The 17,864-nt window shown below is 37.0% G+C and overlaps 1 protein-coding gene across 1 annotated transcript; it reads left to right on the top strand.

The window, feature by feature from the left end:
• Positions 1 to 15,087: 15,087 nt before the first annotated feature.
• LOC125367301 (olfactory receptor 4K14-like) lies at positions 15,088 to 16,429 on the top strand. The gene has a single exon (XM_048367973.1). It carries the CDS (start codon positions 15,491 to 15,493, stop codon positions 16,427 to 16,429), a length of 939 nt encoding a protein of 312 aa, XP_048223930.1. The 5' UTR covers positions 15,088 to 15,490.
• Positions 16,430 to 17,864: the final 1,435 nt, after the last annotated feature.

The raw sequence follows: 17,864 nt of genomic DNA, 5'->3' as shown, positions 1-17,864 counted from the left end.
GCTTTGAAGTTTGCAACATTTGATTACAGTAGACACAGGACAAGGTTGATTAACATAGGAATCTACTCCAGCGGACATAGCAAGGTGGGGACATAGCAAAGCAATTCCGGATAGTGGCTGTGAACAATTGTCCTTGCCTTTAGCATATCCTGGTGGTAACAGCACAGCCAGAGGTGATAATGAACCTAGCTGCAGGTTTGGCTCCCGACATCTTGGCGACATCGGCACAGCCAGAGGTCAGGTTGAGCTTAGCAGCTAGCTCGGCTCCTGACAAATTTTGAGTCAATGACTGGAAACAATGCATCCTCTTTTCCATCAGCCTCTACATTCTATGCATAGAATATCCTTACATAAATTTAGAAACATATATGGAAACTTCTAGAGGATTTGTGACACGATTTTGACTGCTCAGCATCAGGTTCTGATGCTGTTATCCGTAATCACTCTCCATCACTCTCAGTTGCTGTTCTAAATCCTACTTCCTTATTTCACTAGAAACCTTACACAACTCTGAAAAAGATAGCACTGCATTATTATTATATATTGCTCACATTTTACAGAGCACATAAACAGATGCCTGAATTGTATGGTCTGAGTATGAAGATGATTCTCTGCCTGCGTGTTCTGGTTTCCAGAAACATACAGAGAAAATTCACCTTATGCATTAAAAGCGGTGTTTTCACAGTTTTTATATGCTGAAGGCCCAGCACTCAGTATCTCAAAAGGTGGCTGTAATTAGAGGTAGGACTTGTAACTAGTGTCTTTAAAGTGGCCCTAATGCAAGGTGGCCTCTGTTCCTGTTAGAAGATGCTATGACTACTTGTGTAGAGAAGAGCATATAAAGATGGTGACCAAGAGATGCAAAGTGCTAGTTATCAGTTTATGGATTCTCAGAGAGAGCCGCTCTCCCTTCACTCCTTGTCTGTGAAATGGAATCTGAGCCCTATAAACATTTCTCCTTGGCTGACTGGTATGTTGTATAGCTTTGTCAGTAGATGTGGGTGAAAGAACACTTTCAGGAGGAAGAGTCTTCCCTCCTAGTGCTGGTTGTTCCTACAATTTATGGTAAGCATAGCAGACCTACGCACACACCAGAGAGGAGCAGTGATGGTCCCACAGGTGGTTTCGTGAATTTTCAAATGCATCCAAGTATGTACAGTCCTTTGTCAATTTTCTGTTAATTGTGTTTGAACCCTGGTAATGATTTCCTGCTTGACCAGCTTTATTTCCAGACTCCTCAGAAAATGTCCAGTCTGGTAGGCTACAGTTGCATACAAGAGCTGAATCAAACCTTGGCAGATTCCAGGGGTGTGTTTAGCCTAAAGTGTTCCTTCTTTCAAACTTGTCTTATTCCTTAAGAAGAAAGGTTCTACTCCATATGCTCTTCCTATATCATTCATCATACATTCAACCTACTAGTATATATGACAATTAATTTTGATTGCCAGCTAGATTGGGGACACACAGGAGTTTATTAAAGCACAATTCAAGGTCTTCCAAACGGGAAAACTCATGACGACTCAACATAGGTGACACAAGGCATATCCTGTAGTTGAGGATTAGATAAAACAAAGAGGAGAGGAGAAAAGATGGTAGGTCATGCAGCTCCCCCCTCCTCTTTCCTTTCTCTCCTCTCTCTCTTTCTTGTTTCTCTCCTCTTTCCTTCTCTTTCCAGGCTATCATGTGAGTAGGTCTGCTCTGCTCTGGCATACCCTCATTTCCTTGATGGACTGAAACCTCTAAAACAGTGTGCTAAAATAATTCTTTCCTTCAATTGTTCTCTTAGTTATTTTTGTGACAGTGATGTAAATGTAGCTAAAACAGTAGCTAATCTCTATTATTATTACTAATTTTTCTATTAAACTTTCCTTGTTCAAATTACTGTGCTGCATTTTCTCCTGGCTAGACCCTGACTGTAGAACTGTGAAGACCCTGAGTAGAAATGAAGATGCCAGTGCAGTGATAAGCAATCATATCTGAGCCAGCAGTGCTGGGGAGGGGCTGTGCTGGGTGTGTAAAAGATGCAGGTAAGTACTTCAAAGGTAGGGAAGGTAGAAAGCTGGGTGGCCCCTCTTAGCCCAGCTCTGCCTAAGCTATCATTAGAAAAGGCACTCATTTTCTAGACTAACTTAAGCAGAAGGGGTAACAAAATGTTTGTGGACAAATCATTGAGCTCAGTCTGAAGTTAACTGGTAGCATTCCTTTCTAATATGTAAACTCAGTTTGACTCCCTGGAGAAGTGGCCACAATCTCCTAGTAGACAGAGCTGACAGGAAAAACCATGTGTAAGTCTGAGAGTCTTTTCTCTGCTTCCTTTGCAGAGCAACTACTATGCACTCAGCACAGAAAAAATAACGTCATTAGGAAAGTCTATATGTAGTTTAGTGGAATAGGATAAAAGTCTGAAAGCACCAAAGATTGTCAAAAGTTAGTTAAAATGTAAAATGTAGTACAGTTGCCAAAATGTGCTATATTGAATGGACCATCATTTTAAAAATAATTTTAATTTGGATATGGACTTTATAACCATTACAAAATAAATTTTATCTACAAATTGTAGCACATAGCTGGCTTTACACTCACATCTCCACCATGAATTATGAAGTACTGAATGAAGAAAGGCATAACTTCTGTATTCACTCATTTTTGATCATATTTTAAGTGGCAGGAGTGAGTTGTTACCACATCACATGAGTCAAATTACAAACAATTTGGAATTATATATACAATTATATATATAATATGACTATATAACATATAATTATGTATATGTATATACATATATAAAATTTTTAACTGCGACTATTTCCTGGTCTTGAATTCCATGATAAGGATAACAAACAAGACCAATAATATAAATTTTTGTAGTAAAGATCTATTTTCTTGTTAACTTTGTTACTGTGCTTTGAAAGACTAAAAATGTTGGCCATGTATGTAATGTTACATTGTGTCGTAAGTTAGTGTGACTTAAAGTGGAAAGCTTCAGTTTTTCCCTATCTTCCTGTATTCTGGTTGATATAATATTTGTTGGAAAGTGTTTATGATGAAATAATAGGAATAAATGATTCTTAATATGTTACAACCCAGGGGCTTTTAGACTTTTCATATATCATTAGTATCTGCACTCAAATTGGGCTTCATATATCATTTAAAATTACATTCCTGCTTACAGTCCTACTCAAGCTGAGATCTGAGGATCAGGATTTGAAGAGAGCCTGGGCAGCTAAATCCAAGAGACTCTTACTCCTAATAACTATCAATAAAGCTAGAATGGAAAGTGACACTCAAGTGGAAAAGTACCAGTCTTAAGGTAAAAGTCTAAGAGCATAAAGCTTTGAGTTAAAGTCCTAGTACTGGCAAAAATAATTCAATAATTTACTCTATTTGAGTGTTATATACTCCTGAACTGTTCTGTCAAGTTACATTTGATATATGTAGAAGCTAAGAGTAGAAGCCTAGACAGTTTGTATCATTTACTTTAACATGTCAGAATCACATAGTAGAATATTCTGAATGTGGTAGCTATAATATGAAATTGAGTTCTATAACAAGATACACACACTATGAAACTTGAATATTAAACTTGAATATTAAAAATAGTATTATAGACAAAATTTATGCTTGTAGCATGATTTAAGTGATAGTTTTACAGTTAGTATGTTTAAACCCTCATGGTATGGACATAGATGTTTTTAGTGTATGTATCTCAATAAAAAGTTTTAAATTAGAAAGTACAGAGAAAACTTGAAAATATTTCAGACTGATCAAAAGAATTAAAATAGAAAAATTTAAAATTCCCTTAAACAAGAGGGTGCTAGTAGCTCTTACCTGTAATCCCAGCTATTCAGGAGGTTGAATCTGAAGATTGTGGCTTGAAGTCAGCACAGGCAACAAAGTCTATGGGACTCCAAATAAGCAAGGAAGCAAGAAAGAAAGAGAAACAAACAAATAAACTTAGGAAAGAAGGAAGCAAGGAAGGAAGGAAGGAAGGAAGGAAGGAAGGAAGGAAGGAAGGAAGGAAGGAAGGAAGGAAGGAAGGAAAGAGGGTCTGACAGAACATTACAATCCATGATACTATAAAGCCACTTGCATCTCCATGTTCATTGCTGCACTATTCACAATATCCAAGTTAGGGAAACAGACAAGCTGCCCTACGAAAGAAAGAATAATATTATGCCATTTGTAGGGAAATGGATGAGCCTACAACAAATCATGTCAAGTGAGGTAAGCCTTGCTCAGAGAAACAAACCATGGATGTTTTATCTCATATGTGGAAGTTAGATGTAAAATATACCAGGACTTGGTAAGTTATCCAGAACTCTAGGTGTTCACACACAGACCAAAGGAGGATACTCTTAGGGGAGGAACACAAATGTGCACTGCACTGCCTATGTCTCTAATCATATAAAATAATATTTATCAAAATGAACTCCAGGAAATGGAAACAAACAAAAAAGCTGGAAATGGATCTGTGGTTCAAATGATAGAGTGCTACCTTTGAGCAACAAAGCTCAGACATAATGCTCAGGCCCTGAGTTCAACCCCTAGGACTGGCACAGATAAAAACCCCCAAATAAAAAACAAAACCAGAAACAGAAAACAACAAAACCCAAATCTCCTCCAATAAAAATTTCTGTCACCCAACTCCTCCCTACTATCACTCTTAATTTCTATGTCATCTAGAAAACAGTAGAATTTCGTGGCATGGTGGTTTGTGTTCCACCTCAGTCTTTGCTAGGTCCCTGTAGGTTATGGTGCAGGCTGAAGGTGTCTGAGGAGAACTGTGTATTCACTGCTTGGATGTAGGGATCTGCTTCATTGGGCTGGGAGCTTCTGAAGTACACAGAAATATAATGGGTGGTTCTATTAAGATGTACTGTGTATCTTTCTTCACCTTTATTACCATTGGAGTATGTGGACACCAGCAGCTCAGTGTGATTCCTGGAATACTGTCTGTACCACCCATTATTGAGAACCACTGTCTAACTAAATGCAGTTGAAGGAGGTGGTGGCTTCCTCTGGAACATTGAGGGACTCAGGACTCTACCTCCTTTTCTTGGCTGCTCACCCCTGTGCAGAATGAGAATAGTCAGACAAAGCAAAGTGGTTGAGTAGTGGATGCTCCCTCAACAGAATGTAAATTACCTTTCCATGGGCCCCACCCTCCCTTAGTGATCTGAGGAAACCTTCATGTTTCTCCTTGTAGGCCTGAGATAGACAATAATTCTCAACACAGAATCTCATGTTCCCATAGAAATGCCAAACTTGCAACTCATGCAATGCTATAGGATCACTAGAAAGACATTTAAGGATCTCATCATTTGTTTCCCTCTAGTTGACTGAGGACGTAGATTACATACTGTAAAAGAAAATGAGGCTCATTCAGAAACAGAACAGGAACTGTCAATTAAGAAAAGAGAGGGTCTTTTCCCTATACCCTGTTGCACCAACTAGTTCCTCTTTTTCTCTCACACACAAGAAAACTGGAGGGGTTGCTTCTTGGGCCTCAAATAGACATTAACCTCTTGTAGATTCCACTGACCAAACAAATATTCAAAATTCAGACTCTTCTTTTATGATATGTTAAAAGGAAAAGGTCAAATATCTAGTTAATTAAAGATTTTGGAAAAATTTTCTCTGAGTATATATGTGACCAATGCTGTCTGTGTGTGCACACAAAGGTGTCTGATTTCATAACCCAACCATTGTGAATAGGGCCACATTAAATATGGATATGCCAGTGTGTCTTTATTTTATGTTAGGTCCCTCAAGTATATAACTAGGAATGCTATAGCTGAATCTATATCTGAATAGGTTCATATGGAATATCAATATACTTTTGAATTGGGTAATGTTTTTAAATAAACCTAAGGTTAGAAGCACTTGGAAATTTTCCTTAAAAATTTTTTTTTGTTCCCTGACTGGGAGACGAATTCCTTAAATTGTTTACTGAGTTCAAGCCCCAGTACCAGCACAAAGAAAGGATGAAGTATAAAGTCTTAAATATAGAATGTGGGCCTGGAACACAGTGTTTGTGTGAAGAATATAAAATAGTATTGATGAAGTAATACATCTAATATTATGAGAAACCCAAGCACCAAATCAGTGCTGGCAATATGACTGAAGTCATCTATCAACAAATTGTCCTACAAAGCTTCCTGATGATAACAAAGGAGAAATGACTCTTTCTAGTCCTGTAGTACAGAGCTATGGCTACATATTAAAAGGGAAAACCACGGCAGTCTCCCAAAGCAGTCTACAATTTCAGTCATAAATTCATAGCTGTGTCTTGTGAGCAACAGCATACTGAAGAGCCAGTTCTATTCAAAGAAATTTATCCAAAGGGAAATACTCTTGTAAATCGTACAACTCATTTCTACCCACTAGATTTTGTAAATTGTGCACTGGACTATGGAAAGTGTATTACTTAAAGAAATAAGAATGAAGGAACTCATATACATAGAAAACACATCTTTCACTTGTCCACTCATTTCTATATCTTATATGTTTATCATTTCAGTTACATGGCCAAAAGAAGAAATGAAGTTATAAATATGACACACTAGGTTTCTACTTAGAGGTGTGACAATGAGCTATTTCTCCTAATTTTCATGACTCCAACATGGTGCCCAGTATCATTTTATTTCATACAGATCTTCATAGGATTTGTCATAGGGAAGATCTCCAATGATGAATATTCTTGCTTAAGTCTTCAAATGTCTCAATTTCCCCTTTAGTTTTGAAAAGATGTTTGTTAGATATAGAATCACTGGCTGAGAGGGTGTTTTACTGTTTTTGTGTTTTCAGTTTGGGTGGTGGTTATGGTTTGGGATTTTACATTTGTATTTTGTTTTTGGTTTCTGAAGTTTAGTCATCTCATTGCCTCTGACCTTTATGATGTCAGACAGACTGATGGTCAGTTGATTATTTGCATGTTATTTCTTAGTTTTCCCTCGCAGTTCTCAAGACTCGGTTTCTGTGTTCAACAGTCAGATTATAGTATGAATTAAATCTGGACTTGTTTGTCATTGTTTTCTTAGAACATGTTCAGATTCATGGATATATATTCATATGTTGTACAAAAATTGGACACTGTTTCATTATTTCTTCTACATCACCTCACTTTACTCCCTCCACTTGCAGGATTGCTACTCTACTTTTGATTATGTCACAATGGTCTCAGACTTTGTTTACTTTGCTCCTTTTCTCCTAAAGCTGGGTGATGCTTATTCTCTTATCCCCTCTTTTAAAGATTCTCTATATTTTAGAGAAGTTTTATGCCAATATTGGGGCTTGAACTCAGGGATAGAGTGCTGTCTCTTAGAATTTTAACTGAAGATAGGATTCTGCCACTTGAGCCACACATCTACTTCTAGCATTTTGATCACTAATTTGAGATAAAAGACTAATGGACTTTCTTGCCTTGGATGATTTTGAATCACAATACTCATCTCTCAGCCTCCTGAGTAGCTAGGATTACAGGAATGAAAAACTAACACTGAGCATATTTTTGAGTATTCTTATGTGCTATTTTTGTACAAATCTATACACTGAAATTAAAGCCATAAATAATAATAAAACAATATATTTAGATGTCATAGACATTAAGTTCTTTTTTTTTTTTTTTTTTTTTGGCCAGTCCTGGGCCTTGGACTCAGGGCCTGAGCACTGTCCCTGGCTTCTTCCCGCTCAAGGCTAGCACTCTGCCACTTGAGCCACAGTGCCGCTTCTGGCCGTTTTCTGTATATGTGGTGCTGGGGAATCGAACCTAGGGCCTCGTGTATCCGAGGCAGGCACTCTTGCCACTAGGCTATATCCCCAGCCCGACATTAAGTTCTAATTGAAGGAATGGGAATGGGCAATGAATACTTGATATACAAATCAACCACACACCTGCATGCTATGGTGTCTTACCATAGGGGAATAATCTGCCTGCAGGGTAGAGTTAAGGGAGAGAAAGCTGTGGGAGGACCATCAAAGCTCCTGTAGGCAGGAGGATCACCACAAGTGACAGGATTTCTCCAAAGAAGAGATACTTGAGCTGAGAATTGAAGGGTAAAAATGAGTCTGGCTTGCCAAGTCTGTGGGAGAACATTTCAGATAGATGAGAGAGTAAAACTAAATGTGGGATGTTTAGACCTAAAAGAAGACCATGGATTTTGTTGCCCAGAATGAAATTAGGATGCTGCATCTAAGTAATATAGCTTGTACTCACGGCCATCCTAGCACCTAGCTGGGTGGTAGCAGCTTTTCATCCAGCAAAAGACTTCCAATATGATGGAAGAGTATTCAAGATCTTCACCCTGACTAAATTGGTGGAGCAGGTCTCTCCCTCTACAGTGTGCTTACTGAGAATCTGAATAGCCAGGAGACAAACCTGAGTAAATAGTTACAGGAAGAAGACAGATCAAGACATTGGATTCAGCTGCTTGAACTTGTCATTTTCTGTCTGTAGTTGGACTTCAGACTGTTTTTCCCTCCCATCCTACCTAAACAACCATCTATTTCAGTAGCTGTAATGAGGTATGACAATCTTACAGGAACAGTCAGAAACACTGGTTAACATTAGTTGTTGACTGAGAATATTTTAGACTGTGTGGACTTCCAGGATTAACCTCATACTCTATAAATGAGCCAATATCACTTTCAGACATAATAAAAACAACTACCCCTCTGAGGACAGGTTTGTGTACTGGTTGTAGGTGGCTGGGGAGCATGATGCTCCCACCATACAGATGTAGGAGGCAGTGTCTCTGAGCTGGGAGGCTGTGATGTGCAGGTAACTGTGCTTGGCTTCTGCATCCAGAGTTGCTGTGTACCTTCCATTTGATTTTTTTGCTCTCTGTAAAATTCAACCTTATCAGGGAAACAAGGCTTCTTGCTGTGTCCTGTTTGTACCACCTTAAGTTGTTAAAAGGGCTCACAGTATAATTGCACTGAAGAGTACAGTTCTCTCCTTCCAAGATTCTCAGGGAATATGGACTCTGCTCCATCTGGGTTCTGCCACTCACTCCTATTCAGAAAAATGACATGAAATTCCAGGGATCAGTTGTCTTGCCATCTTAGTTTTTTCTAATGAGTATGCCTTCTTTTTAGCCCACAGTGAATCCCTAGTAAATACTATTGCAAAATTTTCCTCCTTTCATCACAGTGTAATATGCCTTTAACCCAGTTTCTAAGAAATAGTTCTATGGGTATTGTCATCCAACCTGGTGACCACTTCCCATTAACTTACCACAAAAACAAAGCCAGAAAACTCCAATGGAGTCTTCAGGTATTCCTCCATTCGGATTCTGCTTCTCTTTTCTGTAAGGTAAAACAGGATTTGCAATGTGGCCTGCTACAGACTAGATGCAATACATACTAGCCCAGAAGCAATGGAAAGAGTGCCATCTAGGAGTCAGAGCTATGGCTGCCTAAACTTTCTGATTAAGCTTTTGGTTGACTTTCCTCTTCTCACAATGGGATATAAAATTTAAGCTCCTAGGGCCAATATAAACACAGTAGATTGTTAATTAAGACATGTATTTGAGGACCTTAATTGGAAATATTGCTCTACACAATATTGCTCAATATAATAAAGAGTTTACCTGACAAACCTACAGCCAGCTTACACTTAATGGAGAAATGTTAAAACTGTTTTCCCTAAAACCAGAAACAGGACAAGGATGTCCATTCTCTCTACTTCTCTTCAATACAGTACTAGAATTCCTAGCAAGATCAATAAGGCAACTTAAAAACTAAAGGTAATCCAAATAGGGAACAAAGTAAAACTCTCCCCCTTTGTAGATGACATGATCCTGTATTTAAGGAACCATATAGGTGTCTCCCACAAGTTAAATGAGTTGATTTGAAACTTTGGCAAAGTACCAGGTTATAAAATCAACCCACAAAAATCAGTAGCCACCCTATATGCCAACAATGAGAAAAGTGAGGCTGAAATCTGGAAAGCAATTCCATTTGCAATAGCCTCAAAAAATACCTAGGAATTAACTGAACCAAAGAAGTTTCTATGACTAAAAACTATAAAAACTGGAAAAGGAAATTAAAGCAGATTTAAGGAAATGGAAAAAAATTTCTGTGCTCCTGAATTAGGAGGATTGATGTGAAAATGGCAATAGTGCCCAAAGCTATCTACAAATTCAATGCAATACCCATCAAAATTCCAACAACATTTATTCAGTTATAATACAAAATCTAAACCGTCACATAGAACAATGAAGACTCTGAATAGCAAAAACATTCCTTAGTAGGAAGGATGGTGCTGGAGAAATATCAATACCAAAAAGTAATACTAAGTTCTTTTTGGACACCCACTACAAGTCCAAGGATGAGTGGACTAAAGATAGCAAGTATTGCCATACTGGCAATATTTAACAGCACAAGGTCATCATGACAATTTGGTGAGGGAGATTATGTTTCATCTGTCCCTTATTCTGATGGGTTATATTGCTATGTAGCAGAGACATCCTCCTCCCAATGTAACAGAGTCCTGAATACTTTTTCTTCAGAGTATGATATGCCTTTCCCCCATGAAAGAAAGACAAGCAAATGCTGAGTCTTTTTCCTTCAGACAAATTGAGTAGAGGTACTAACGTCATCTAAATAATTGAAACAAGCACTCATGATAGACTATAAACCCAAGGCCAAAATTTAATTCACTTTAACATTTCTTTTTCTTGCTGATTAATTTCATTCTGAGTTATATTTTTATACACTTCTAAACTGACAGTAAATCTAACTAAATTTTGTGATAGGATATTTTGTACAGAATGGCCTTCCCAATTGAAGCCATAAGTTTGGAGAAGTGGTAAGTTCTGACTTGGGGGTCGGATGACATTGTTTTCCTGTAAGAACACTGTTTTATAAGGTAAACTTTCTGTATTTTGGAACAACTGTATTTTCCTTCATCCTTGGGGGACACCATACAATTAGCTATTCCAAACTGGATATTATCTTAGATTGATTTGATGTTTATCCAGGTCCCCTCAAGTGTTCTCTGACTAAGTATTTCAACTCCATCTTTAAACCAACAGACATGTCCCATTTCTGAGTTGTTATATATCGAAGTACAATTTAAGCACAACCGTTTACCCAGCACTGGAACACCCCACTGCATCCCCCTCCCTGCCCCATAGAGACTAGTGTGGTGGGTAGGAGACACTAGCAGGATGAATAAACCCCATCAACATTACAAAGACATTACATTAATTTCCTGTCCATTGTCCTTTCAGCATCTCTCAGCTATTGCTATCTGTTCTTTGGGCGTCCAGTGACCTACACCTATCCCCCTATTTGCTCACATCAGTAAAATAGAGGTTATTGAAATAGGATAGCTTTTTAAACAAGTTTTTGGCAAAATTCATTGTGTATATTTTAGAAATGGAAATACTTTACCTTTACAATGATGACATCCCAGATGTCCCAGATAGCTAGAAAGACCTATTTATCTTCTTATGTTTTTTTAAACTGGATATTTTGAACAAGCTGCTGTATCTGTCTCAGTTCCTCTCGAACCTGTAGGAGTTAATGCTCAAGGGCTATTTAGATCACTATCTCCCTGCAATGTATAGATTCAATTTCTTGGGAAGGATTTAACTTGTATTTTGGTTTTTACATGAGATTAGAAGAGTGATTGACAAGTCCAGTGAGAATAAATAGCAAGGAGATCAATAGAAAAATACCTGTGACTTATTAGGAATTAAAGTTAAATCTGATAAACTATAAAAATTATTTGTCTTTTTGTGGGCCTGTCTATAATTGTACAAGCTCTCTATTTAAGGAAACTTACATACTTGGGAAGTGGAGATATTAAGCAGTAAGTATTGGCATTTTAGTTAACAGTTGTGTGTCGATTTTTTTCTTTGAGTGCCAATCCTGGGGCTTGAGCTCAGTGTCTGGACAATGTCCTTGAACAGTTTTTGTCAAGGCTAGTGCTCTACCACTGACCCACAAAGCCACTACCAGCTTTTTGGTGGTTCATGGATGATGAGAGTGTCATGGATTTTCCTGCCCCATCTGACTTCGAAAGGTGATCCTCAGATCTCAGCTGACTGAATATATAGGATTAGAGATGTGAGCCACTAGCACCTAGCTTTTGAAATCAATTTTTAAGTAATATGAATGTGTTCATTTGGGAAAAAAGATACATTTATAATTACCTTAATGTTTTACTATTCAGCACATAGCCCTTAAAGATGTCAATTAATCACTTCGAAAAATAAGTGAAATGACCAAGAAGATGTGCCTATTTGGACAACCATGGACTGTTTTGGGGAACTTGATCTTCATTTTGTGTTGACTATGTAGGGCATCAAGCAAGAAAAATATATGTGTCTTATCCTATCTGTTGTCAAGAATAAATAATAGGTCAAGGCCAAAGGACATATATCCTTTATATTCATTCTCAGATGCATGCTCATTTTTAAACTACTAATTTTTAAAGCCAAATTCACTTAGAGAAAGTTTTAATTTTCCATGCCTTTATTTCAAAATTATGCAACAGATTTCATCATTTTAACAAAGAAGTTCCCAAGAGATGCCCAAGAAAAATTATTTCTGTATTACATTGTTTATATGTAGAATATGAAAATTAACCCCAAGGGACTTTATCTTGTGGCGAATATGTGTGATGGTGAGGGAAAGTCCCTCCACAGATAGTTTGTTTTCCCAACACAGATGCTATCTCAACAGAAAAGAAGATCTTAAGCTTAAGTGATAATTTAATCAAAGAAAAAATTGAGTTTAGTAAGTTATCTCTCCCATTCTCTTTTTAAAATGTACCTTAAAATGCATCTATATTCCTATTTCATGGATATTGTGTTTCTATTTCATGTATACTCATTATGTTTAGAGCTTTTTAGCTTCTGGTATTTTTGCAAAACTATCTAGATATTTTCCTCCTCCTCTTCTCCTACCTTTACTTGCTAACAACTGTGTTCACAACCTTACAATTTACCCTCAGAGATGCTTTCTGATTTGTCATTGCATGGGGAAAAATAACTTTTGTTATGGAAATAGATATAAGCAAAAGGTTCTATATTTTTTGAGAGATGATGTTACTTAAGAAATGAGATTGAAACCATGGTAAATAAAAGTGAGCATCATGTGCTATTAGAGGAATCTTAGACCTCCCCCTTTGTGTACCATACATAGTATATCAATTTGCCTGAGTTGCCTTAGGTTACCCTACCTAATCAAAACATCTCTGAAAAATCAAATAATGACAATCACACAAAATTTCAGATTTCATGTAAGAGAAAAAGATATTCATAGCACACTTTATCTAGAATGGTTAAAAATGATTCTATTTAGTTTTCTATTCTTTCTTTTTTATTATTTTTTTTGCCAGAACTGAGGCTTGAACTCAGGGCCTGAGCACTGTCCCTGGCTTCTTTATGCTCAAGGCTAGCACTCTGCCACTTGAGCCACAGTGCCACTTCCAGCTTTTGCTGTGTCTGTGGTGCTAAAGAATGAACCCAGGCCTTCATGCATCCTAGACAAGCACTGTATCACTAGGCTACATTCCCAGCTGTATTTAGTTTTATATTCCAAAAGTGGAATTATAAGTTTCCAATTAATCAATCGAAGAATAAACCTTAAAACTTTCTTAATAATTTTAGTAAGAAGTTGAAATGTGTTATCCTGGAATTTCCTATTGGTTCCTGTAGATCTTCTTAAGTATTTCTAACACCTCCTGAGAAGGGAACAGTGAAGAGTGAGTATTTTAAGTTCTTGGTAAGTAGCAACCTATAAATTGTGTTCTTTTCATTTATATAAGTTAATAGGATGCTTAATAATTATGGCAATTTAAAGAAAATATAAGCCACAGGCATTTTCAAGAAGATTTATTGTCTACCCTGTATGTAGAAAGTGCTCATGCATGTAATCATTTTTGGTCAGGATTTGGAAACTACTCTTTTTTGAGTCAATACTTACTCGTAAGTTTCACTGTGATTATTGCCATACATACATATTGTGTATTTTGAACAAAGTCATTCCTCCACTCTATTAATAATTCATACTTCTTTTTGTCAGTTGAGGGGCTTGATCTCTGGGCCTGGGTGCTGTTCCTGAGTTCTTCAGTTCAAGGCTAGAGCTCTACCACTTGGAACCACAATGCCACTTTCTGTTTTCTGGTGGTTAATTGGAGTTAAGAGTCTTACAGACTTTCCTGTCTTGGCTGGCATTGAACCACGATCCTCAGATCTCAGCATCCTGAGTAGCTAGGATTACAGGCATGAGCCACCAACACCCAGCAAGAAGTCATGGGGCTGGGGATATCGCCTAGTGGCAAGAGTGCTCACCTCGTATATAAGAAGTCCTGGGTTCGATTCCCCAGCACCACATATACAGAAAATGGCCAGAAGTGGCACTGTGGCTCTGAAGTGGCAGAGTGCTAGCCTTGAGCAAAAGGAAGCCAGGGACAGTGCTCAGCCCCTGAGTCCAAGGCCCAGGACTGGCAAAAAAAAAGAAGAAGTCATACTTAATTTTGACGTCCTTTCTTTTTGTCAAACAACATTTGTTGGTTTTCAGTATGCATATGTACAATATATACATACATACATATATATATGCATACAGATATAAACATCCTTCATCTTATTTCACTCCTGTCTCTCTCTATCCCTCATTGATTTTATATTCCCAATTTTACATTCATATCCAATTATTATTACTATCATCATCATCATTTTAGGCAAACTACTTCTTATAGGTCCTTTTTAATGAAACAAGAAAATTAACATTTATTAACAGTCACTGTTTTGAGTACTTCTCAGAATGTGCCTCTATAATTATCCTCTTTTGTACATATGTAAACCAGATTACTTCATAATTGCCTTATTAAATACATGTGTTAATATTTTTTGCCAGTCTTGGGGCTTGGACTCAGGGCCTGAGCACTATCCTGGCTTCATTTTGCTCAAGGCTAGCACTCTACCACTTGAGCCACAACATCAGTTCTCGGTTTTTCTTTTTCTGTGGTGCTAAGGAATTGAACCCAGGGCTTCATGCATGCTAGGCTAATGTAGCTAAGCCACATTCCCAGTCCCTTAAAATATTTTACTAGTGTTAATAAAAATACTGATAGTTTCTTACTTCATGTATGTAATAAAAAAAATACACAGGCTTTGGTTGAGTCTCAGCTAGATTCTCTTTATTAGAGTAATGGATCAGTGCTAGATTTTAGATGACATAGTGCCATTTTAGCTTTTTACTTTGGTTTCTTCACATGTTCCAATTGAGAGTGCTGTCCAAATTATGCTGTCCAAATTATTTGCACACCAATCCTATCTTAGTTTCTACTTCTTGAAATCCACTATAAGGCATTTAGTTACTCTTTGGGGTATAATGATAATTATAAATTTTATTCTTATGGGTAGATGCTAAATTATAATGTAACTACTATAGAAATTGAAAATGCATTCATAGTCTACTAATCATAATTAATATTTCTCTCTTGGTTAATTCATAGAGCACAACAAATAGAATGGACACAGAAAATCAATCTGTAGTATATGAATTTATACTTCTGGGACTTGGAAACTCATCAAATATGCAGTATCTATTATTCATTATATTTTTACTGCTTTACCTAATCACTGTCTGTGGAAATATTGCCATCATGATCTTAGTCATCACTGACCCTCATCTTCATTCCCCCATGTATTTCTTTTTGGCCAATCTGTCTTTTGTTGATATGTGGCTATCTTCAAATGCCACTCCTAAAATGATACAGGATATGCTTAAGAAGAATAAGACCATTTCTTTTGGAGGCTGCATGTCCCAAATCTTCTTTGCCCATTTCATTGGAGCACTTGAAATGGTGATACTTGTGATAATGGCCTATGACCGCTATGTGGCCATTTGTAAACCACTTCACTACTCAGCCATAATGAGCTTGCAAAAGTGCATTGGGTTGGTGTTGACTGCCTGGATTGTGGGCTTTGTGCATGCCATTAGTCAAAGTATTGTGGTTGTTCAGCTGCCTTTCTGTGGGCCAAAAATAATAGACAGTTTCTTTTGTGATAGACCCCTGGTCATCAACCTTGCCTGCATGGATTCCTATAAGATAAAAATTTTAATGAACATTGACTGTGGTGTTGTGGCTGTAACATGTTTTATTCTGTTGTTGATCTCCTATACATATATTCTCACCACTGTCCACCACAGCTCTAAAACTGGAGCATCTAAGGCCCTTTCTACCTGCACTGCCCACATCATAGTGGTGGTTCTCTTTTTTGGGCCTTGCCTCTTCATCTATGTGTGGCCACTCAACATCACCTGGATGGACAAATTTCTTGCTGTGTTTTACTCTATAATTACACCTCTCCTAAATCCAGCCATTTATACGCTGAGAAATAAAGAAATGAGAAAATCTATTAAGAGATTCATAATCCAGTATGTGAATTCTAAGTCAAAGACTTAATGGCTAGAAACCTAATGTTTCTATTTATTTGAGTGTTATGTATTTAGTATTTACATGCCTTCAACTTTATTAGATGATTATCATTTTACAAGGGCACATATCTGTACTGCAGAATAGCATGTTAAAGTAAACGATTAAAATTTCATCTAACTTCATTTGAAAAAATATATTTCTGAGCTGGCCATAGGTGGCTAATGCTTGTAATCCTTACTACTCAGGAGACTGACATGTAAGGATTGCAGGTTCAAAGCCAGCTCAAGGAGGGAAAGTCCATGAAACTTTTATCTCCAATTAAACACCGAAGAGCCAGAATTGGAGATGTGGCTCAAGAAGTCCGAGGTCCTGAGTCCAAGCTCCAGGATTAGCACACATATAGCTGTTCCTGTATCCTCTTTTGAGCACTGAAACTTCCATTTGCTTTTTGTCAAAAAGCAATGGAATATTATTTTATTTTTAATTTAACATAACATCCAAATTCTAATATAACATCCAAATTCTATCAAGAGAAAAAGCAAGATTAATAAAGAAAAGAATGAAAAAAATCTACAGAAGAAATTACTGTAATTACCCATGAATAGATTTATTAATTCAACAAAAATTAATAGCACTCCATTTGTTTGTCTCAGACATTGACATTAAAACTCATTCTTTACTTTATAACTATTATAGTTGGGCAAACTCCTGAAATGAAATCTTCTTCTTGTAAATGGTTAATAGATGTAAATGATTAAAAGAACTTTGGTACATAACATATTTTTGCTAATTGATTATTTAGAAACAATGAATGTTATGTTTTCTTGAGTCATTGGAGCCCAAATTTTTAACTCAGGTGATTACATCACTTATATATCAAATATATTTACATACAGATTTAAAATATGAAATTATAAATAATATTTTTATCTCTTCCATAATCAGTAACTAAGTGGTTGAATTTTAGTGGAAATACCAATAACAATACCTGAAAATATTTTTTTATTTCTTTTAATATGGCACAACTTTATTTTTCATTTGTAGACCTTGAACTCAGGGTCTGGATACCATTCGAGCTTTTTTGCTCAAGACTAATGCTCTATCACTTTGAGCCACAGCACCACTTCTAGTTTTCTGGTGGTTATTTGAAGATAACAGAGTTACATGGACTTTGCTGCATGGGCTGGCTTCCAACCACAATCCTCAGATCTCAGCCTCCTGAGTTGCTAGGATTACAGGTGTGAGTGAGCCATCAGCACTCAGCTTGTTTCTGTTTTTGATGGTTTGGGGATTAAACTCAAAGCCTAGTGTTTGCTCAGCTTCCCTGGTTATCTGTAAGTTTACTATTTGAGCCACACTCCTACTTCAGGAGCAAAATGCTTTTTTTAACAGTAAAAAAAATCTTTATCATGGTCCATTGTGAACTCAATGTTATTATATTATCTCAAGTAATTTTATTTTT

Source organism: Perognathus longimembris, chromosome 18 (assembly GCF_023159225.1).
Source record: "Perognathus longimembris pacificus isolate PPM17 chromosome 18, ASM2315922v1, whole genome shotgun sequence".
NCBI lineage: Eukaryota > Metazoa > Chordata > Mammalia > Rodentia > Heteromyidae > Perognathus > Perognathus longimembris.
The sequence above is the reverse complement of the archived record's forward strand: the minus strand, read 5'-3'. Positions and strand labels throughout refer to the sequence as shown.